The 17532-nt window shown below is 42.8% G+C and overlaps 1 protein-coding gene across 13 annotated transcripts in view; it reads left to right on the top strand.

Annotated features, from left to right (window-relative positions):
* Positions 1-17532, top strand: part of RHOBTB1 (Rho related BTB domain containing 1) — a 123514-nt gene that overhangs the window by 79635 nt on the left and 26347 nt on the right. For 11 of the 13 annotated variants that reach the window (XM_011287376.4, XM_023240475.2, XM_023240476.2 and 8 more), the window contains 2 exons: positions 5155-5356; positions 5736-5839. In XM_011287376.4, the coding sequence (XP_011285678.1) occupies positions 5165-5356; positions 5736-5839 (296 nt within the window). In that variant the 5' untranslated portion in view covers positions 5155-5164. Of the gene's footprint in view, positions 1-5154; positions 5357-5735; positions 5840-17532 lie in introns of those variants that run through there. The other 2 variants (XM_006937807.5, XM_045040027.1) reach the window with 2 other exon arrangements.

Here is a 17532-nt window from a genome sequence, read left to right as displayed (position 1 = left end):
AATCTGTCTCCTTCCTTTTTCAGCTTCTAGAGGTCACGTGCACTCCTTGTTTATGGCCCTTGGCTCCATCTTCAAAGCCAGCAATGTAACATCTTCACATATCTCTCTGACTCTGATCTCCTACCTCTTTTTTCTATATGAAAGAACCTGAGAGACTACATTGGGCCTTCCCAGACAATCCGGAATGAGCTCCTTAAAGTCAGCCGATTAGCAACCTTAATTTCATCTGCTACCCTATTTGCCCCATGCCATTCACAGATCCCAGAGATTAGGACATTAACATCCTTGAGGGACCATTATTCTGCCTCCCACACATGCAATACAAGATGCTGAGGATGATGGTGAAGAGAAAGTTGGCGTGATCCATCAACCCTAGGTAGAAAAGATCATCCAGGGGCACCCAGGTGTCTCAGTCAGTTAAGCATCCAACTTCGGCTCAGGTCATGATCTCACGGTTCATGGGTTCGAGCCCTGCATTGGGCTCTGTGCTGACAGCTCAGAGCCTGAAGCCTGCTTCGGATTCTGTGTGCATCTCTCTCTGCCCCTCCCCTGCTCGTGATAACAAATCACCCCAAAACGTGGTGGTTTAAAACAATAATCTGTACTTTCTCCTGATTCTGTAGGTTGGCTAGGTGATTCCTTAGCTGGGCTCACTCATAAAGCTTCATTCAGCTGGACAGTTGGCTGGGCTAGAGGATTCAGGTAGCCTCACACTATATGGCATCTAGTGAAGCCATCGGCAGGGCTGCTTCGGTTATTCTCACTGGGAATTCTCATCCTCTGTGGGGCTAGGCCAGCTTCCTCAGAGGACAGCCTTAAGACAGCATTCCAACAGCGTGAGGGTGGAGCTGCAGGCCTTCTGGAGACCCTGGCTCTGGAACTCACAGAGCATCACCACCACATTCTTTTGGAATGGGCCACGCAGTCACAAGGCTAGCTCAGATTCTAGAGGAAGGGAAACAGATTCTGTCTCCTGATGGGAGTTGCTGCCGCGCCCACGTTTCACCAAGCAGAGGCTGTAAAGATAGGAGTTTTACTTTGAGAGTAGGATTTTGAAACTCGACATTTCAGGGGTAAAATGTTTCTGGATGACAATATCCAGCACGTGGCCAAGAGCATGAACGGCCCAAGTAGAGTGTGGGGAAGGTTAGGTGGAGCAGCCGAGAGGCTAGATGTAGGATGTGTTGCCCTGTGGACGTGACAAGAAGGCTGAGCTGGTGGTGAATGTGGACCTTCAGGAGAGACCTGAAGTCCGGAAGGTGACATTAATCACGGTGTGAGCACATGGGGCCATCGTGACCACAGTCTCTAAGTTGATGGTGGGCACCAACACCCACGGGGCAGCCACCCTGGGCCACCTCACCGAGTCCTCACTCCCCACCCACCACGTTGTCCTGCTCACTGGTCAGTTCTAAATAAACTTAACTGCTTCTGACATCCACAGTGTGCGGGTATGTCCTTCAATACTTAATGGTCAGCATCCATGTCCTGAGGATTCAGAAAAAGTATGAAATGAAGGTCAGGTCAGTTTTGAGTAAGATTACAAAGCTGCTGTGGTAATAGGTTCAGTGTCAGTCCTTTCTAGCTCTTTCTTTTATACTTTCTTTGTTTCCTCAGATTCGTATCTAAAGGCAAAAGAGTATCTGCACTGATCGGCAGGGTTCATGGTGGTGAAATTTATTAACAGTGTTAAAGGAATAATATTTATTGCTCTCATTCTAGGTAAATGAAAGTCAGAAACCAGATAGTCATTAACCAGATGGTCCTAAGAGCTCATTCAACTGTAAGAGTGCTAAATATGAATAAATTAGAGCCCATAACAAGTAAAGAAGGATAATATTGCATATTTTTATAATTATCATAACTTTATTTATAAACGATGAACAATCAGTTTACAATACATGTGTAGCATGGCTTTGCATGCTTGGCTGTGACTTCTTACACTTAAAATAATTTTTAGATTACCACAAAATCAAGTTTATACCCCAAAGAAAAGATTTTCAGTATTTGGAATCCAGAAAACCCTTCCTGGAAATTCCACGTCTGCAGTGAGTGAGCTGGGCTACGAGTGTTTAATTCTGCCCTGCCTTTCACTTCCCTTCCATGTTGTCCCCTTTGTACAGAGTTTAGCACCTTTGGCAGTCACTTGGGTTTTGAGCAGATTGCTAGAGATTAGAGGACCCATGGATGTTATTCTCACCCTTGACACAGAAATTCTTTTCAGAACTGTGCATGAGGTGTGTCTATAAATAAGTAACGATAGTTTTGTAATCATAGCCTTAATATAAAAGCAGGAGAGCTTTCATCCCCTTCAAAGTAGTCTTGTGTAAAAGCTACACAGCTCTTCCACCAATGCTGTCATGATTCAAATTATTTGGGGGGTTCCTTTCAGGGGGCTGCTCTCAAAGCTAGTTTGCAATCTGACAAGAAAACCAACTGTGTGTTTTGTGTGTGTCTATTTCAGTTTTGACTAAATCTAAACGTTCCCCCGAATTTTAAGGATTGGCTCTCCATGGCTTTTATCCATCTAAAAAAATAAAATTCACTTTCAAAAGAGTAAGATTTTCCACCACTTAGGATGATCAAAATAATGTACCTTAGTTTCCAGAGTTGTGAAGCTCCAAACAGATCCTGTTTTTCTGACACAGGGTATATACCCTACAGTAATATCACCAGAAACATATCAAATTTCTTATCCACAACAAGTGTTACCATTTTTTATCCTAGAAGCTAGAAATGCCCCAGGAAAATATTTCTAACCTACCTTTCCAATTCTATTATCGCTTAGCTAACTGTGTCCAACTCCCACCCAGAAGTTTCCCTGCCTTCTTGACGCAAAGTCAGCTCTGCTCCATCTTGCATTTATGCTTGTTTTTCACTGAATTACTCTGTGATTGCTCTACTGAAATTCGTCCTTCGTATAGATCTTCGTGGTTATTAAGTTTATGATTTCACGGCTAATCCTGGGCTTCCCCTGACTGTTTTGTTGTCCCCTCAAGGCACTCAACTCACCTTCAGCACAACGATTAGAATCCTGGGAGTCATGGGTGTGTCAGGTACATTAGTCAGTCCACCAAATCCTCACTACTTTAGGAGCCTGGTACTATAGTTCCCACTTAACAGATGCGGAAGCTATGGCTGAAAGTGCAAATGTCTTGTCCAGTGACAAAATGGCTGGAAAATGGGGAAAGTAGGATTCAAAGTCACATCTCCTCTAAGGCTGAGATTTCTCAACCTCAGCACTGTGACCGTTGGGCCCCAATTACTCCGTGTCGTGGGACCTGTACCTTGTATTATAGTATGTTTTGAAACATCTCTGGCCTCTCCCCCAACCCCATTGTGACAGCCAAAGATGTCTGCAGACTTTGCTAAATGTTCTCTGGCAGGTATTGCAGGACCACTGATCTGATGCCAAAGTCAGACTTTTGCCACGTTAGACTATGAAATAGGGAACTAATAAAACCATAGACTAGAAATTAGAAGAGATCAATTTGAGGAGTCACCACCTGTGGGTGATCATCAGAATTGGAGTTTTTCTTAAGCCTCTCTTTCTCCACCCAAGACCTTCAGAATCTACATTTGCTGGTGGGCACAGATATCTATTTTAAGCCTCTCTATGGTGTGTAAACCACAGACAGGATCCTGAGACCAGATCCTGACCTCACCACACATCTGTTGTTTGAATCACTCCACTCAAGTCTTGCCAAATAGTCTGTAGTCTCGGGTTCAACACCTCCTGTGATGGTGTTACAGGAGACAGTCTCATGTTCAGATGGTCCTAACTGGGAAAAAGTATTCATTCTATTTCATATTCTTTCTTCTGTCTCTCCTTCTGTACTCTTAATCTCATATTATCCAAATTATCATTTTTCTCAAATCAGTTGAATTAAACAAACACTTACCGAGCCCCAGTTATGTATCAGGCCCTACTCTGAGCAGTTTCTTTACCAATATGACCACTAAAACCATTATTGGCTCATTAAAAGTGACCATCTAAGCAGTTTTCTCCTTTTAACAGTTACTTCCTCAGACTGCCTGGGTGGCTCGGTTGCTTAAGCATGCTACCCGTAGATCTCAGCTCAGGTCTTGATCTCAGGGTCTTGAGTTCAAGCCCTGTGTTGGGCTCTGCACTGGGTGTGAAGCCTACTTTAAAAACAAAATTAAAAAACAGTAGACTTCTTCAAAAGGGCAATTATAATTCATTAAAACCTTAGAATCTTCCATGGTTGGCCAGCCATCCAGCTGCTGCCAAGAAGCAGTCTGCTCTGCGTTTTATGGAGGTTCCTGACCCCCCCAGGGAAGCAGAGCTCATGACAGCTTTTTCTCTTCCTCTTGACCCCTCACTCAGCAACTCTCTTAAACCTTTCTTGATGCTTTCAGGGAGATTCCAAACTAGCTCCTCATCCTGGTAAAATCATTCTTCACCATATGCTCCAGATTTCTTAATGAAAACACAGAGAGAAAGAGAATTAAAAAAAAAAAATACATTGCTTTATGGTGCCCCTTTTAAGAATATCGTTTTTATGAATTTGATTCATAAAATTCAAATTCATAAAATTTATGAATTTGATTCATAAAATTCAAAATTCAAAAAATAAAAATTCAGTTGGACTGTTGACTCATCTTTAAAGCAGGCTAATCCTCTCTGCTTGCACTTCTGAGCCTCCCCTAAGTCACCATGATGGTGTAGAGCCTGCAGGAAACTGCTTTTCGGATAGAGAGATTGGCTCGTTGGGAGATTGAGATGGCATGGTCACTAATATTGCCAAGGTGGCTCGTGCCCCAGTGTCTAAGATTAAACCTGCAGGTGACCAGTGTCTTTAGTGGATCAACATGAGTAGCTAGTGAGCTATAAATGTGTGCCAGCACTCTCATTTGCCTGGATGGATTTTCAGTAGGCAGGTTGTGTTTAGAGAAAACCAAGGAGAAAATAACATGTTAACCGGCATAAACCGTTTGGGGTCAAAATAACAAGCCGGCGGTGTTTTTGCACTTGTGTGAGACATAAATAGAAAACTTGAGTTTCACTTAGGCTTAGTATGAAGTTCCAAACCTCTCGCTTATGCCTGGGCACTTCCGAAGAAGAGCCCAGACAAAGGGGAAACGGCCTGAACCCCTCTCCCCTGTGATTGCTCTGTAACTCTCTTCTTCCAGAGTTTTATAAATGGACACTGACATGGACTACGAAAGACCCAACGTTGAAACCATCAAGTGTGTGGTCGTGGGAGACAACGCCGTGGGGAAGACGCGCTTGATCTGTGCCAGAGCGTGTAACACAACGCTAACGCAGTATCAGCTGCTGGCCACCCACGTGCCTACCGTGTGGGCGATCGACCAGTACCGAGTGTGCCAGGAGGTAAGACGTACAGAGTTTCTTTAGACTCCTAAGGGCACATCACTGCTATTGCCAGCCCGGATTTGATGGCACATCCCCTGCTATTGCCAGGGAGTACGGGTAACTTGTGCATGCGAAAGAAAGCTTATGTGTTTAGTGCCACAAGAGAAAACAAAAGTAAAACGCAAACTCGGGGGTATGGCTGCGGTTTCTTGAATGAGGAAAGTTTGGGTCACGTGATTCCAGAAAGAGAATTAGGACTTAGTCAAGTCCTGTTAGATGCAATGACAAAACTAAAGGCAGGTGGGTCAAGTGAGCCTTGAGGTGTGCTGACCTAGACATCCTTCTCCTGAGGAGCCTCTGAGTGACACTGAGCAGGACTGCACTCTCTCTCCTGCAGGTCCTGGAGCGTTCCCGGGATGTTGTTGATGAAGTGAGCGTTTCTCTCAGGCTTTGGGATACTTTTGGCGATCATCACAAAGACAGGCGTTTTGCATATGGCAGGTAAACCAAGACCAGTGTAGTGTGTTTGAACCTGAATACAATTTCCTTTTCCAAACCTGCAGCTGCTTCATAAAGCAACAAAAGCCACGTCACATGGCCTTGAAATGTGTTGGATTCTGCGCTGTGTTTAAGAAAAAAGAAAAAAAATGTGGAATTGTTTTCTGATGTCAAGAAAAGCAGTCTGCCTTGACGCTAGGTCCCTCCCAGGAAGTCCCTCATTTGAAACAACCAGTGTTAGTCAAACTGGGACGTTAGCTAGAGGTTTCTGGTGTGCCCTCCGGCCCTGGCTGCTTTGGTGGCAGGTTTCCTGAATGGTACTTTATTTACCTTTTGCTAAAATGTTTTAAGTTATTTCAGCACTCGGCCACCCCACTTCAGAAGGTCTCTTTGGTCTTTTCCTGACCACATTAGCAGAGTCTGATGTTTTTCGCTTTGGGCTTTGTTATCTGAAAGTCTATTATTTTTATTTGAAGGTCGTTTTTGAAAAGAAAGAAAAATATCTCTGAAATCCTTCACAAGGCACGTTTCCAAAATGAACTGAAGCACTAATGTGTATTTTACATTAAAAATCAAGCAAAATTCCAGAAGAAGGAAAAATCAAGTGAAATCCCTGTAGTAAATCTAGAAGGACATTAATAAGACTAGGAACATGGTCAAATTGCCTTAGAATATTCAGCAACTTCTTCTTGCCACCATAATTTAAGGTCTTTCTCTCGATGAATGTGTTATAAGCTATCAAAACCCAGATAAAGAGATTTTCTTACCTCTTAATTGTAAATTAACACATTTTATCGTAAGTTTAGAATTTAGGTGTCATGAATCAGTTGTCCCTCGTTAACCTCAAATGTCCTGTTACCTCGCCGGATTGGATTAGGCAGATACTCCAACCACATGAGTTACTCCTTGGCGTTGAGATAATCATTTCTGAAAGCACCTCTAGTCCTTTTTTTTTTTTTTTAATGTTTATTCAGTTTTGAGAGACGGAGCACAAGCGGGGGTGGGCAGAGAGAGAGAGCAAGAGACAGAGACAACATCCAAAGCAGGCTCCAGGCTCCAAGCTATCAGCACAGAGCCTGATGTGGGGCTCGAACCCACGAACCGTGAGATCATGACCTGAGCCGAAGTCAGACACCCAACGTACTCAGCCCCCTGGGAGCCCCGCACATTTCTCCAAGCCAGTGGCTCTCTAAGGCTCTGAGCAGACTTTTATTGGCATTTATCCAAGTGGTCTGAGCTACTCAATAAACTGCTGAAAGGGTTTGCCCTATTCCTAAGAAGTTGTTCACACCCTGAGAGAATCTGCCACTTAGACCAGGATGTTCGTGGGGACTCAGAAAAGGGCATCTGGGAAGTAAAACATCAATGTTAATGTCCCCTTGGTAATGAGGACTTTTGAGGTTAATTTCCAGAGTTATAGATACTTTTCCTCTCCTTGAAAATCCTGTTTTATCATTTCTTTTCTTTCCATGGTGTTCTTGATTATTATATTAGTTGCCACTTTGTGGTTTTTCTTTTGTCCAGTTATTCCACACATACAAACAATAATAGTAAAGTGCCGTTTAAGAACCATGCAGTCGGATTTGTAATATCTAAAGCATCATAAAATGATGACTTTAAGCAAAGTAAGGATGGATGTGATAGATTTCTGTGGACATTTTGCACCCTCACTTCCAAACAGCTGTCCGAAGATGATGGGCCTATTGATGAGCTTACTGAAGGTTTTGGGTTTAGCTGCTCTGGACCGTTTCATGTTGCCACTGGAATGTTACACAGCTGAAAAGAACGAGTTTTAACTTGGCCCCGAGTTTTCCTTGGTTTAATGTAACGCTTATCTTTGGGTAATACAAGGGCTGCTTCACTGTCATGTGAGATTCCTGCTTAGGATTGATTTAATGGCATGATGGCCTTCATAGATCTCACACTGACAGGCATCCACACTGGGCCTTGTCCAGCTCCTGATGTATCTGGAGTCACTTCACCACGTGTCATGCCTGTGTTTGTTTATGCCCAACAAAAATAGGCTGCTCTTTCATGTGACTGCATCAGTTCAGACTGCATTGTTCTGCTCCCTTGTCTGTAAAGCTCAGTTCTATCAGCTGTAACCTGTTCCTCCTTTGATGGAAACAGGATGTGTTTTCCAAGCCAAGTTTGATTCTCCGAATGACACAGAAGGGCTTCAGGAAACACTCCCATGTTTCTGGCCCAGCTGTCCGTGGGCCTCACTTTATATGCATGTTTGTACCTTGCATTTCCTCTGTCCTCTCCAGTTCTCCACAGCCTCACAGGTGTCCTGCCACGGACCGCACTACTGGTAAAGAACAAAAAGCAGAGCTGTTCTGCCTCAGCCTCCAGCATCTTTCTGTAAATGCTAAATATTATGCAATTCCACATTGATGTAACACCAAAAAATTGCATTTTGTGGAAAAGTCTGATGGTAATAGGAGTGCCTTTTACTTGGTATAGGGTTCTGGCCACTGTATTTCATTGCTTTGCAAGAGCTGATCAATTTCTTGATGACTTCCATTTTTAGCTTTGTGTCATTCGTGAAGGAAAATAATCCTAATTACAATTTCTGACAATCCATTTGGTTTGCAAACCTGCTTTTTGACAGATGTTTTTTACTGTACTTGATGTGAATGACAAATCAGTGGGATGTGATATATTCTTTATACCTGGATGTATTTGGAACCTTTTTAAAATAATTCCTGTGATTCTTTTGGTGACAGTGAGAGAAACCAGAGCCCTACCAAGATGCCTTAGGCCTTGTCTTTGGTGTCTTCTGCCCCTAAGGACCACAGTGGTTAATAAGTTGTCCCCTCAAACATCGTCTGGTTTGGACAAGCTCCACTTGCAGTGTGGATCCTGTGGGCCACGGTGGTGTCGGTCTGCCTACTGGAATTTGTATAACTATAAGCAGAAGGGCGTTAATCTTTCACCCCATTTTTCAACCAACTGGAATAATAGCTCCAATTTATCAAAGGCTTATATGTGCCAGTCAAAATATTAGGTGCCTTGCCAACATTATTTCAGTTAATCCTTTCAGGAACCCTAGAAGGCAGAGATTATCTCCATGCTACAGGGGAGGACAGAGCTGAGTTCTTTTACTCCCGTAACTTGCCCAAGAGTGAGTTTCAGAGGCAGATTCCAACCCACCTCTGCCTGAATCCCAGCCCCCACTCTTTCTTCTGTACCAAGCTACCTCAGCCTCATTTTAAACAGATGCGGCTGCAACCCACCCCCACATTGACGAGCTGGGTGTCTCTTTGCTCTTCTGTATTTGTGCAAAGGCTTAGAACTGGAAGAGGCCTCACAAGGTCATCTAGGTGACCCCTTTTCTTCAGGAAGGGAAATCATCCATCCAAGAAAAAATGTTGAGTACGGGAGCCCTTCTATAGATGGAGAAGGAAGGTGGCACAGCAACCTCAGCACCACTTAACACATTTAGAATCCGTCAAACCCTGTCTTGTCTGGAGTGAATGACTCCAACTCTCGCAGCCTTTCTTCCCACCACCTACTTTCTATCCACTTTGGATGAACTTTTTCTGGCTCTTTTAAAATATCAAGAACAAAACTATACCTAGTAACCAGGACTGTGATCAGCTGCCCTTTTTTGGCAAGAAAACAGCCTCTTTTTAAAGTGGGGGCAGGGGTGCGGGGGGGGGGGGGCGCGGGGTTGGGGCTGGGTGGCTCAGTTTGTTGAGCATCTGAGTCTTGACTTTGGCTCAGGTCATGATCCCAGGGTCATGGGATCGAGCCCCGCATCAGGCTCCACGCTGAGCATAGAGCCTGCTTAAGATTCTCCCTCTCTCTCCCTCTCCCCTCCTCACACACACACTCTCTCTCTCCCTCTCTAAAATAATAAAGGGGTATCCCTCGGTTTTTCTCTCAAACTATTATAAGAATGAAATGTTCACAATTAGGCACTAAAAAGGGAGACAAGGAGGGTGGGCTCTGCCTTTCAACAGGATATCTGGGCCCCTGTCCCTCTCGTATAGTCACCCCACACATAAATAATTACAAATTTTATGTTTCCTTTCCTTGAAAACCTCCAGCATTGATCTGTCTCAGGATCAGATAACCTTCAAACACATCATAAAGCTTGTGGCACTGAAGGTGGTGATAACAACAGCTACAATTTAATCAAGGCCGGGCCTGTGCCTGATGTCCACCACTTCATTCTTGTGGTGACCCTGCAAAGTAGGCTCATTTCACAGTTGAGCAAACAGGCACAGAAAGGGGCCAAGGTCAGTCAGCTAGGAAAGAGTAGAACTGAACTTTTCCTGCTAGTTCTGTCGGACTCCAGAACCCATACCTTCCCTTTCCACCGTGCTGTCATGGCTGGTGATGATGGCTGATGACAAGCTTACCTTAAATTTATCCCTAGTCCAGTCTAATTTGTGTGCTGTTCTATGTGGACACTGAAGACCAGTATTCTCCATCTGTCACCAGCTCTAGTATGCCATTGTGCCTCGTAAATTCTTTAATACATAACAAATAGCTTAATTCTTTGTATAGCTAAACATGAGTGCTTTCATTTTCATTAAAAATAATACATCCGGGCGCCTGGGTGGCGCAGTTGGTTAAGCGTCCGACTTCAGCCAGGTCACGATCTTGCGGTCTGTGAGTTCGAGCCCGCGTCAGGCTCTGGGCTGATGGCTCAGAGCCTGGAGCCTGTTTCCGATTCTGTGCCTCCCTCTCTCTCTGCCCCTCCCCCGTTCATGCTCTGTCTCTCTCTGTCCCAAAAATAAATAAACGTTAAAAAAAAATTAAAAAAAAATAATACATCCAAGTGAACTTTCTGAGAGTGAGTAGGAGCCTTGGGTCCTTTATATGGCATGCTTTCCCCTAAAAAAGTGAACTTAAACATGCAGAACCTTGCCCTTACACCCCACAGTTTCTGGGCATATTTTCTGTTCGGTTGGAACTCATTTATTAATACAGATTATTTTCACACGTGGATTTTTCTCAAATGTTAGCTCCTATGAGAAGTGCAGTATGTGTTTTAAATGATAATATTAATCAGAGCCATGGTTTCTGTGTGTCTATTTAGATAGGTCTAGTTTCATGCTGAAGGCAGTAATCAGATACACCATGAATACATCCCATTTTGAATGCTTGGTTGAGGCTCTTTTAAAAATTCAGGACTATGGGTGACCAGTGTTTATGTGTTTGTCTGGGATTGGCTGTACTTGTGGTTAATGGCAAGGGGAAAAGTAGGAAATGTCTAATGTGTCCAGATAGGGTGCTTTGAATGAGCTCTTCTTGTCCCTGGCGCATTATAAATGCTGGGCCAGAAGTAATATTCTAATGACAATTTCAGGACAGCAAAAAGCCTGTTGGACAGTGAAATATATCAGGTGGAGGTGAGCCTGGGCCAGGACTAGGCTGAGGCAATAAGGCACTCACATTGGGCATAAAATATAAATAGTAGTAACTTTTAAAAGATAGGATCACTAATTTTTTCTTTCTGCTTCAAACTCAGTATGGCTCAGTATGGCAAGGTTACTGGTCCTGACTTTATTTAATATTTTGATATTTTGTTCACCAGGGATTTATTTTGCCTTAATTTTGTTTTTTGTTTGTTTGTTGTTTTTTTAATATTGGGCACCCGGATTATGTAGTTTTTTGGCACCTCATTGAATTTTGCACCTGTGATAAAGGAGTCCTACTCACTCACAGGACTGTCTTCGCTAGAGTCCTGACCCCCATGGTAGACTTGAAAAGGAGGAAAGTTCACAATGCATGTACTATATGGAAAAGTAACTCCAACCACGCTTCTAAATGTGGGCACAATGGGATCTAGGAAAATTATTGCAACCTTTGTCCTAAAGCCCTGTGTCCTGCTGTGGCCTAAAGGTTTGCCCAGGTTATAGAAAACTGTAGAAAGACCAGGGCACTTGGGTGGCTCAGTCGGTTAAGCATCCGACTTTGGCTCAGATCATGATCTCGTGGTCCGTAGTTCTGAGCCCCGCGTCGGGCTCTGTGCTGACAGCTCAGAGACTGGAGCCTGCTTCAGAGTCTGTGTCTCCCTCGCTCTCTGCCCCTCCCCCACTCACGCTCTGTTTCTCTCTGTCTCTCAAAAATGAATAAATGTTAAAAAAAAAATGTAGAGAAAAAAACAAAACAATAGAAAGACTTAGAGGAATAAGTAGCTAGACCCAGAAACAGGAACCGTCGTTCCCTAAAAGGTTGAACTAAATTGCAGGCTTAAGTATGCCCGCATATGCTGGCTATTCTGATGTCAGAGTTCTAGGGAGAGGTAAATCAGCACATTTTAGCCAGTCCCTGGATGATTATAAAGCAGGTGGTCCTCAAGGCATGCTTTGGTAAGCACTACTGTGGAATCATCATGATTATCATGCTCTTTACTGAACCTCAGCCAAAAGGGAAGAATCTCTTAAAGATTAGAGACAAAGCTTTTAAGTGAAGGAAACCAGAGGAAAGGAACACATACTGTGTGATATCATGTCTATAAAATTCCGGAAAATGCAATCCATGGTGATAGAAAGTAGATCACTGGTTGCCTGGGAAAGAGGACGAAGAGGGAGGGATGGATTGCAAAGGGACACAGGAAACTTTGGAGGTGATGGAAATGTTCATGATTTTGATAGGGATGATAGTATTGGGGTGCGTACGTAAGTCAAAACTAATCAGACCGAACACTTTAAGTCTGCAAAGTTTATTGTATTTAAATTGTATCTCAATATTTTTTAAGTACAAGTATTTTTATGAGCAAAAAATCTATTATGTCTGAGGAAATGTATGTGGTAGACAACATATGTTTTAATTTATAGAATTGAGAGTTAATTCTCACTGAAATACAAATTATTTGTGTGCACTTAGGGCGGGAAATGGGACAAGATCCTTAATAGAAGAGTATGGGAAACAGGATGGTCTTGAATCTCAAGGCTCAATAATGAAACACTATCAAATTGTCCCCAAATCATGCTGATTCCCTTTTCCTAGAGATAAGCCCTCAGCTGTGTGGATCAGAGTCTGACCAAGTGGCCTGTGTCTTCGGCTGTGGTTATGTTTGTATCTTTTTCTAAAAAGATACATTGGACCAGGTATCCTGTGATAGCTGACCCCACAGTTCCCTGAAAGTTTTCTATTTCTCTGTTTCCCCATCGAATAGTAACCGTGTGGTCTTTTGTAGTTGGTTCATTCTGGAACTGGAGGGTGCAATGAGAACCTGTGGCAACGTACAGATGACCTTGTCTGTTTTGTGCTCATTCACCTTAGCTGAGAATCAGGTGCAGAGCTGGACGAGAAGTGTCCTTTCCCTGGGTGAGGTAGCTGCACGTTGGATATGAGGCTCCACTCCGGTTTGTTTCTCTGGACTGAGTCCCAGCCTGCCTGTCCAACCTCCTGTCTTGCTCCAGACATAACCCGATATTTTAATTGTGTATGGTCTGTAGCCTCTAGGCCCACAAATGTGCATTACACCTGCATAGAAATTATACTCCCACCTGCCTATTCTTTACCTACTTAATTACCACAACTATTCTAAGACTTTAGAATAAAAGGCACAAATTCCCAGAAGTCCCCTCCATACTCTCCCCCAACTCCCTGTTACCTTCAGGATCCAGGTGAAATGTCCCTCCTTATGTTCCTCAGGACTCCTTGGCAAATCCCTCTCATCACTATGATCACACACTTGAAAGTTGGCTCCTTCATCATCTTCTTCAGTTGCCCTTATGCTATGACTCCTACTATCTGTAGAACAAGAATTTTGTCTGTCTGCCCTATGCGTGGGCGTGGCACATAGTAAGAGTTTAATGAATGTTAGTTGAATGAGTGCATGAATCTGTCCATCAGTCTTGTACATGGCAGGCTCTTCTAAGGCATTTACAAGGAAATGCCATTGTAACAAACTCCAAACTATTTCACTAGGTTGAATTTTATGTTTGCATTTTTATAGTAAGAATCACAAATCATGTACCTATGTGAAAGTGACAAAGACAGAAAACACTGGTGCCTAACCTCTCCTTAATGAATGAGCAAATGAAAAGGTGAGCTAGGAGATGAGCTAGACCAGGAGAAAAAGAATGGAGGTACACTGACCCACACCCTGAAACCCACCTTTTCTCCACAAATATTTTTAGATTTGTGAATTATTTTTGTAAAGCCTTGTTTGAAGGAGTATTCCTTTTTTCTTTTTTAATATGAAATTTATTGTCAAATGGGTTTCTATACAACACCCAGTGTTCATCCCAACAGGTGCCCTCTTAAATAGAAAATTACTTATGTCAATACTTACGATTTTCCAGTTGTAAGGTTGTTTGTCCTCTTAGTGTCATTTCCATGATCCTTATAAGAATCATATTTTAGGGGCACCTGGGTGGTTCAGTCAGTTAAGCGTCTGACTTTGGTTCAGGTCATGATCTCATAGTTCAGTTTGTGGGATCGAGCCCCACATTGGGCTCTGTACTAAGAGTTCAGAGCCTGGAGTCTGTTTTGGATTCTGTGTCTCCCTCTCTCTCTGTGCCTACCCTACTCGTGCTCTCTCTCTCTCTCTCTCTCTCTCTCTCTCAAAGGTAAATACTGAAAAATCTTTTTTAAATAATCATATTTTTAAATTTATTTATTTATTTATTTATTTATTTATTTTAAATTCATTTGCCCAAAGATGAGGGCAGTGAGGAGAAAAATTGAAGGTGGATTATTACTGCTTTGTGCTTAACCAAAACAAATAAACAAAAATGCATCAGACTAAATGCATAGAAAAGGATTCAAAAACTTAAATGTGGTGGAGATTTGTAGATTGTGCACTAAAACACCCAAACAAGATTTCCGTGATGCCAGATCATCCGGCAGACAGAAAACATGCCGTGCTCTGTACCACCCTCAGCCTACTGTCCCGCACTGTCCTTCCTGCTCTGAACTGCTACATCTCATATTGTGACCGGAAGACAAAACATCAGAAAGCTGGAATTTCTTTGTCCAACTGAGCCCTGGCCCCAGGATGAATCTGTCCTTGAGAAACAACAGTGCCAAATGAGATAGCAACAGGACTTGATTGATGAGTGGGATCACTCGTGTTCCAGGACCTAGACAGATGCTGGCTGCTGCCCAAACACTGGTCACATGACTAGGAAAAACTCTCCATTGTGGCAGCCCAGAAAAGCATTGATGGCCTCAAAAGGTGCCATAGAGACATGAATAATGAGGCCACTGGAATAGGTAAGGAGAATAGGACATACACATTGTTCAGTATATTAACGTCTTGTGTTCTGCCTTCTTACTACCTTTTTTTCTATTACTACTTAATAACTGCAAGCTTGACCAGTTGGGTCAAATAATAGCTAAGTGTGTTAACTTTTCATCAGTTTGTGATGTTTCTATACTATAACATTCTGATGAGGAAATATATTTCAGCACTACAGTTTTCCCTTTTACATTAGGTGGTAAGAAAAAAGAGACTGTTGAGTAATTCTGCAGTGTCTTCCGAGGATGATTCTGTTACTAGCTTTCAGCAGTTATATTTCAGTTAACGACATGAGCTGGTACACCAAAAGGAAAACATCTCGTGATGAGGATGTTCCTCAATTCTTATTGGCTACAACATATAAAATATATCCTGTGGTGACTTTTGAACCCATGATCATATTTGTTGGACAATAATTGGTAGTGTAAAGTTTACAGAACACTTTCACAGATATGTTTCTTAGTGAACCTTGTCAACAGTTCTATCAGTAAGTTTTAATATTGGCCATTCATTAGGTTTCCAAAATCGTTCCACCACTTTATTCTTCCCCTGGAACCCCTGTGTCCCCAGCCTAGATATCATCTGAAGGACAGTGCTGAATTACAGAAAGATAAAGCAAATTAGCAGATTGTCTTTTCAACTTATCACCTTGGCTATCTTTCTATCTTACTGATTTTTGTTTTTAGTGTTTGCTATGTTTTTTTTTAAAAAACAAGATGGTCTGTGAAATAGAGGGTGTTCCCTTCAGCCTTGATTCTGTGTAACACAGAAATTAGTGGGTTGAAAGTAACCTATTTCTTTACATTTCCTTTGCTTCTGGAGATTATCTAACTCCATGAAGTGATCATTAATACATTATTATCCCAGTGTTATAAAACTATCCAATTAGATGGGGTAAATGGATTTTTTAGATAAATTCCAATAATTAAGAAATATATATTAACGGGTTAATCTCTGCTGTATACCAGAGATATTATATGGTTGCCTTCCAGCAGTAATTGTCTGAAGAAATATCATAGCTCACATACTGTTTTCATTCTTTATTAAAACGTATTCCATAACTGACTTACTATACGCCTGAACTCCTTTCTTTTAGACTTTAGGACTGCAGACGTATTTGCATCTACGTCCTTTATCCTTCAATATCTAGAAGGCCATTTTACTTGGTAAACAGTCATTGGGAGCCTCTTTTGTCACAAATGCTGTGTTATATATACACCATGCAAGAGGAACTAATAGGAATGGAACAAAGTCCCTGAAGAAGAAACTCAGGGTACAGCAGGGAGACAGCAACATAATAATTACAGTTCAGTGTTAGAGATGCTAAAGTACAGATGTCAGCACCAGGAACAGGGAATACAGAATCACTCAGCACAAGCTCTCTAGCATCATCCTTGACTCCTCTTGGGCATATCCCACACGTGGTCCGTCAGCAAACCCTGCTGGCTCCCCGCTGCACAAATATAGGGAATGCGGCCACCTCTCACCACCTGCACTGCTCCCAGGCCAAAGTCCAATCGCCTCTCTCGAGATTGTTACCTTTTCACTGGTTCCATCCTTCTGCCTTTTCCCCCGACACGCCCCCTCCACCACCACCATCACTACCACCAACACCAACACCACCATTTGGTCAGCTCTCCTGTTCAAACATAAATTATGTTATTCTGCTTAAAAAATCCCAACAGTCCACCAGTTCATTCAAAGTAAGAGCCAGACCCCATGAGGCCCTCCCTACCTCAGTCCAGCATTGCCTTCCTGAGCTCAGCTCCTGCTATTTCCCCCCCTCACCCAAGGGAGACAACCTTCCTCAGAGCCTTTGCATGAGCTGTTTCCTTTTCCACAGGGCTCTCCCCCGCAGATAGCAGCATGTTAGCTCCCTCACCTCCTCAGGTCTTTACTGAAATGTCAGCTGCTCAGTGAGGCCCTCCCTGGTCACCTCATTCCAAAAGTATCTTCTGTTCCCTAATATTTCTGTCCCTCTTCCTTGCTTTATTTTCTGTTTGGCACTTGCACTACCTAACACAGCACCTAGTGTACATATTTTTCTTGCTTATTGTCTTTGTTCTCCACTAGAATATGAGCATGAAGATAAGCATGAGTGATTTGTATTTTTAGCTAATTGCTGTATCCTCAGTGTCTAGAAGAGTACCTGATACATAGTGCATTATCAGTTAATATTGCTGAGAGGAATGACTGTGTATTACTATTGGATAAGTGGCATGGGACAAGTCCTTTCACCTTTATGAATTCAGAGAGGATTGCTGAGAGGTCTGGGTAAAGTCTCTTTACCCTTTCACTTCACACTTTCTTGTGTGGTGGAATGATCTTGCTGGTTTACATAGTTTCCTTTCAAAAGAGTTAAGGAGCTTAATCCCAGAGACCTCCCATCTGGCATTCAGGCTGATATGGAGGCTTTCCTGTATCTACAGCTAGTCTTCCTCTCAGGAGAAAACATGAACAGTACAGGAAGGAAGTACCTCCATCA

The sequence above is a fragment of the Felis catus genome, chromosome D2, assembly GCF_018350175.1.
Source record: "Felis catus isolate Fca126 chromosome D2, F.catus_Fca126_mat1.0, whole genome shotgun sequence".
In the NCBI taxonomy this organism is placed as follows: domain Eukaryota; kingdom Metazoa; phylum Chordata; class Mammalia; order Carnivora; family Felidae; genus Felis; species Felis catus.
Note: the sequence above shows the minus strand (reverse complement) of the source record. Positions and strands in the feature narration are given on the sequence as shown.